This window comes from Ornithodoros turicata, chromosome 7 (genome assembly GCF_037126465.1).
Source record: "Ornithodoros turicata isolate Travis chromosome 7, ASM3712646v1, whole genome shotgun sequence".
Lineage (NCBI taxonomy): Eukaryota > Metazoa > Arthropoda > Arachnida > Ixodida > Argasidae > Ornithodoros > Ornithodoros turicata.
Genome location: NC_088207.1, coordinates 15,596,566 through 15,602,566, shown reverse-complemented (window position 1 = coordinate 15,602,566; position 6,001 = coordinate 15,596,566). Strand labels below are relative to the sequence as shown.

The 6,001-nt window shown below is 53.1% G+C and overlaps 2 protein-coding genes across 2 annotated transcripts; both read right to left on the bottom strand.

Annotated features, from left to right (window-relative positions):
- Positions 1 to 333: 333 nt before the first annotated feature.
- LOC135400488 (uncharacterized) lies at positions 334 to 2,544 on the bottom strand. The gene has a single exon (XM_064632320.1). The coding sequence runs from the start codon at positions 2,542 to 2,544 to the stop codon at positions 334 to 336; it is 2,211 nt and encodes a 736-aa protein (XP_064488390.1).
- Positions 2,545 to 2,727: 183 nt separating this feature from the next.
- On the bottom strand, positions 2,728 to 5,643 carry LOC135400487 (uncharacterized). Its single transcript, XM_064632318.1, has one exon. The coding sequence runs from the start codon at positions 5,641 to 5,643 to the stop codon at positions 2,728 to 2,730; it is 2,916 nt and encodes a 971-aa protein (XP_064488388.1).
- Between the last annotated feature and the right edge of the window lie 358 nt (positions 5,644 to 6,001).

The window sequence follows — 6,001 nt, the reverse complement described above, 5'->3', positions numbered from 1 at the left end:
GCCACGAAACACCTCTAGTCAAGATGCTGTGTAGAAAATTGTAATCGCCAGAATCCCCAAGAACCGGAGTCGAAAAACAGGTGACCGCAGGAACCCACTTTATCGTCTTTCGAACATCATTCCATCACGAAATACAGACAACAAGTCCTCCTCCAATCACAGTTTACCACGCTTATACCCCTCCAGAAAACCCCAAACTTCCTCCTCCTCGTCCTCTATTTCTATCCCTTCAACGACGAAGTTAACATGAAATCCGTAACAATCGCCCCCCGGAAATGAGGATCCTCATTTGATATCGCGACTTTAACCAACAACAAACAAACTCTATGGTAACTAACGAATCTCTAGCGGATATAACAACTGGACCGGTCTTCGTAGTACTGTTCCATCACCCATTTTCACTGTACAGGCGCGGACATTATTGTCTCTACCGAAGAATAGTCCAACTATTCGTCCAGTCTTCCACATGTGTCGTGGCAGCCGCTCACTGTGGACGATGGCCAAGTCGTCCACTCGCAGCAAGTTACGTCCGTGAACCGCTGGGACCTGGTGCGCAGACCTCAGTTGAAGGAGGTATTCGTTCCGCCACCGCCTCCAGAAGCTGTCAATCATCTGCTGGTGAAGCAACCACCGGTTACGTGTGTCAGTGGATGGTCTCGGAGGTACGACGTCCAGTGGTGGAAGCGAAGTTGTCCTTTTTCCCACCAAGAAGTGGGCCGGGGTAAGCGGTCCTTCGTCAGCAGGGCTGTCGTTCACAAACGTAAGGGGTCGAGAGTTAATGACCGCCTCGACACCGTGCAGAACGGTCGTCAGCTCCTCGAAGGTGAGCCTGTTTTTCCCGAGGGTCTTCCTTAAGGCTGTCTTCACACTTCTGACCAGGCGTTCCCAGAAGCCGCCCCACCACGACGCCCGTTCAATTATGTACTTCCAGTGAATCTTGTGATCGGCGAGGTGGTCCTGGAAACCCTGGCCTTTCAACGCCTTCCAAATTTCCTTCTCTGCTTTCTTGAAGGTTGTAGCGTTGTCCGAATAGATTACGGAAGGAACGCCGCGTCGTGCCGTGAAACGTCGAAAGGCTAATAGAAAACTCGGTGTCGTCATTCTGGAGACCAACTCGAGGTGGACGGCTCGAGTAACCGCACAGGTGAATAGGGCGATGTACGCCTTTTGATCTTCTCCATCCTCAGACTTCACGTACAAGGGTCCGGCAAAGTCCACCCCGATCACGTCGAATGGTCCACTTTGCGATACTCGGTCTCCCGGAAGTGGTGCTACGGGTGCGGTTGCTGGTTTAGCTCTGTGCCGTGCACACGCTGTACACTGGTGCAGAATTTTCTTCACCAGCTGTCGGCACCTAGGGATCCAGTAGTGCTCTCGCATCTCCGCCATTGTCTCTTGGACACCCGCGTGGAGTAGCCGACGATGCGCAGCATCCACTGCCAGCTCGGTGAACCGGTGTCCATGCGGTAGCAGGATCGGGTGCTTTACGTGAAGTGGTAGTGTAGAGTGCTGTAGACGGCCAGAAACCATCAAGATGCCATTTCCGTCCAACGCTGGTTGAAATTTCGCAATCTGCGAGCTCTCGTTGACATATCCATCCCGACGCAATTGCTGTATCTCCGTTTGATACTCGCTTCTCTGCGCCTCCTTGATCCAGTAGACTTCAGCGTTACAGATCTCTTCAGCGCTTAGTGGTCCGGTGACGTTATTCCCTGCGAGTCGGCAGTTCTTGACGAAGCGGTAAATCCAAGCCGTGACTCGCAAAAGCCGATGCTGTCGACTGTAGTTCTCGATGTTGGTAACTGAAGACGGCATGTCATCGGTGTCTACCAGCAGGACCTGGGTCCTCACTCGTTCCGCTTCCACTGTCTCGTCGTCTGCCGACTCTGTCGGAAATGTGCTCGGCCATCTTTCAGACGATTTAGCCAACCATTCGGGACCTTTCAGCCATCTGTAGTCGTCTAGCAACTTCTTCATCGTCTCTCCCCTGGTTAGAAGATCCGCTGGGTTTTGCTGCCCGGGGCAATGCCTCCATGCTGCTGGATCCGTCTCAGCCTGTATTTCGGTAACTCTGTTTCTGACGAACTGTTTCCACCGCAGTGCTGATCCTCTAATCCAGCACAGGACGATGCTTGAATCTGTCCAGAAGTAGAACTTGATGATGTGATGCGTGAGAGATGTACGAATGGTCTTCGCAAGTCTGCATCCGATTAAAGCTCCCATCAGTTCCAGACGTGGCAGCGTCAACGTTGTCAGAGGTGACACTCGTGCCTTCGCCATAAGGAAGACTACCGCAACTTCCCCGCAGTCATCCTGTATCCGCATGTACGCTACCGCGCCGTACGCAGCCGGGCTTGCATCCGTGAACACATGCACCTGGACCTGACTGGACGAGTATCCGATGCCTTGGCAAAGGTAGCGTGGTATTGCCATGCTTTTTATCTGTGGAAGCTCACCACTCCACCACGCCCATTCTTCAGCCATCGCGTCCGGTAAGTCTTCGTCCCAGTCGAGCCCAATTTGCCAAATTCGTTGAAACAGCATTTTTGCTCGTATAGTGAACGGTGCGACGAAGCCGAGCGGGTCGAAGACGGTGGCGGAGACCTTCAGTACCGCGCGTTTCGTGTTCCCTCTTGAAGAGAGGCTCCAGCTGTTGCGAGAGAGCTTCAGTTGATCCGTTTCTCGGTCCCACAGCAATCCTAGGAGGCCGAGTTCTGTCGTCGCTGCTTAATACCCTCCAGGACACCTGTCGTCGTGCTCTTGGAAACGTTGGCTGAGAACTGCTGAACTTGACGCCCACTTTCTTAAATCCATCCCAGCCAGCTCCATGATGGTGTTCGCTTCAGTGTACAGTCGTTCGGCTTCTGCTTCGGTAGAAGCGCCTGTGAGCAAGTCGTCTACGTAGAAGCACTCTCTAAGCTTCTCTGCCGTTTCTTTAAGGGGTCCCTCGACTTTCTTCAGATGATGTTGGATCGTTGCCGATAAAAGAAACGGACTTGAAGTCGTACCGAACGGTACACGAGTCATTCTCCAGATTTGGATTTCGGGCAAAGGGCCATCCACTGGTGGCGTTTCCTGGAACCAGAGGAAGCGCAGCGCATCCCTATCTTCCTCTCTCACCAAGACTTGTAAGAACGCCTTCGCTATGTCCGCAGCAATAGCAACCCGTTCCGTGCGAAATCGTAAGAGTAGTGGCAGTAATTCGGCGTTAAGCTTCGGGCCTTTCTCCAAACACTCGTTTAACGATGCGGTATCTGTTGCGTGAGAAGACGCGTCGAAGACCACCCTAAGCTTCGTCGTTGCCGAATCTTCCCGGAATACTGCTTGGTGAGGCATGTAGTAAATGTGTTCTGCGGAAGTGCACTCGTCTTCGGAAACCACTTCTGCGTGGCCTTGGATCAAGTAGTTCCTCATTGCTTCATCATAGCCAAGCAGTTGACTCTCGTTGGAGCGTAGCCTCTTCACCAGGCTCTCAAGTCTGCGCTCCGCTACCTTGCGGTTGTCCCCCAGGTAAGTACTGTCTGCCTTCCACGGTAGGCCGACCTGGTATCGACCATCCTTATTTTCGACTGTGCTGTCGAAGTCCCTCAAGGTCACGTCATCTTCAAGTCGCTTGTCACTTGTGTCGTCGGTGATCCCGAGGCTCTCCAACTCCCATAACTTCCTGATGTCGAGGCAATGCCCCTCTGTCGTGGCTTGAACGTGGAGCACGCAAGTTAGAGCATTCGTACCCTTAGTCACCGATGACTTCAGTAGGCTGGGTCCCTGGAACGTCCATCCCAGATGCGTGTTGACAGCCACTGTGCTCTCAGAACCAGCAGAGCGTCTCAACTCAGTTTTCAGAAGTCGCCACATTTGGTCTGCTCCGACCAATAGCCCGATTCCAGGTTGGGCCTCTACTCCAGCGAAGAAAACCTCGTCGGCGATGCATCCACCCTCGGCTTTGACTACTGCCACAAAACTGTCGTTCACGGATGCTGCTACGATGTCTTTGGAGATGAACGGGATCTCCACCGCTTCAAGCAGGTATTCCTTCTCATCGTATTGACTTCGCAGTCGTACTTGTACCAGGCGGTGTCGGTGAGCTGTTTCTGATCCTGTGGCATCACCGAACGTGTTCAGCCGTACAACTATTTCTCCCAGCACTTGCAGCTTCAATTTCCTGGAGATGTCTTGCCTGATGAAAGTCTTCTGGCTGCCGCCATCCAATATCCCTCTGATGTACACCGAGCGGTCATCAGCGATGACCCACGCACGAAACGTTTGCAGAAGAACGACGTTATCCCTCGTGTCCTCACCCGTACTTGCGGTGTACATGCTGGTAGTCTCTACCGACTTCACCTGTGTCGCCGCTGACGAGCGCCATTTCGGGTCACAGAGAGACGTCACATGACGGCCTTTGCACTTTGAGCACTGTACTTTCCTCCTGCAATCCTTTGCACGATGTCCCTTTACTGTGCACCTGAAGCAGCGACTTTGTGATGCCAGAAGTTTCTTCTTTTGTTCAAGATCCATTAGACCGTCGCACACCTCCGTGCCGTGGTTCTCGGAGCTGCAAAACAGGCAGCCATGTCCGCTCTTAGCTGCCGCATGCAAGACTGCTGCTGATGGTCGGTTTCTTCCTCGACGATCTGTTATAGACTTTCGACTAGCGTCCTCTTTCTTCGCGCTGTTGCTTCCAGTTCTTTCCCTGCTCTCGACTTCTACTCGAAGGAAGTTCAACATCCTGTCTAGCTCTGACACTGTCGTTGCGGAGGCGTCGGGCCGTTGTTCACCCGCGTCATGCTGTGATCCCGCGGCCTGCCGCTGGCCGGCCCTTCCGTCGTGCGCCAGCTGACGATGATACTCTACGGCCATCTCGCTGGGAAGTGCCTTCAGCAGAATGTCCACTAGTAGCGTTGCATACGTGCCCGTGGAAACCCCCAGTGCTTGTAGACCTCGAATGTGGCTTTGCATGTGGTCATACAGCTTCCTTAGTCCCCGTACGTCGTCTACTGCCGTCACTACTGGCGGATTTCGTAAATTTACAAGATGATCCTGCTCAATCCTTCGCACGTCTCCGAACCGACTTTCCAGTATTTTGATTGCGTCTTGGTAGCATGCTTCTGTGGCTTGCAGTCCGGCAATCGCAGCTGCCGGCGGACCAGACAGCAGCGTCCGTAAATAGTGAAACTTCTCACTTCGCGGAAGGTCGTCGTTTTCGTGGATAGCTGCTCTGAATTGCTCCCAGAATGGTAGCCACTGTGACAGCTCTCCACGGAACGTCTGCAGCTGTAGCTTGGGCAACCTTATTCTGCTTGATCTCCCACCGTTCGTTCCAGTCGATGGCGTAGTCGGCTGTGTGACCTGTCCAGCCCCCATCAGGCCTCTGATATTGGCCTTGAGTAGCGCCGTCGCTTGGACCACACGATCCTCATAATCCAAGACTGCTGCGTACTCTTGTTCCATGTGCTCGTCCGTAACATGGGACTCGATTTCCTTGTCGAGAATGCCGAGATCCTTACTGCATGACTCAAGGCGTTCCAAGAGAGCGCTGCAGGCTTCCGCTGTGCTATTCGGGTCGGCGAGGGCTGCTGTAGCTTCGGTGACGATCCTTGTTGTCTGAGCTCGCCGCGCACTTCGCTTCGCCTTCAGGCGATCCATTCTTTGTCCGACGACGATAGTCTTCAATGCGTCCAATATCTCCGGGTCCACGGGTTCTCGAGTCGATCCCAGTCGTTAGTCCCAGAGCAAGGTCCCGGGTTTCGGCACCATGTAGAAAATTGTATTCGCCAGAATCTCCAAGAACCGGAGTCGAAAAACAGGTGACCGCAGGAACCCACTTTATCGTCTTTCGAACATCATTCCATCACGAAATACAGACAACAAGTCCTCCTCCAATCACAGTTTACCACGCTTATACCCCTCCAGAAAACCCCAAACTTCCTCCTCCTCGTCCTCTATTTCTATCCCTTCAACGACGAAGTTAACATGAAATCCGTAACATGCTGCATTAATCCAC

Coding starts and splice junctions, on each gene's coding strand:
- LOC135400487 (XM_064632318.1), bottom strand. CDS start 5,643: ATGGATCGCCTGAAGGCGAAGCGAAGTGCGCGGCGAGCTCAGACAACA.
- LOC135400488 (XM_064632320.1), bottom strand. CDS start 2,544: ATGCTGTTTCAACGAATTTGGCAAATTGGGCTCGACTGGGACGAAGAC.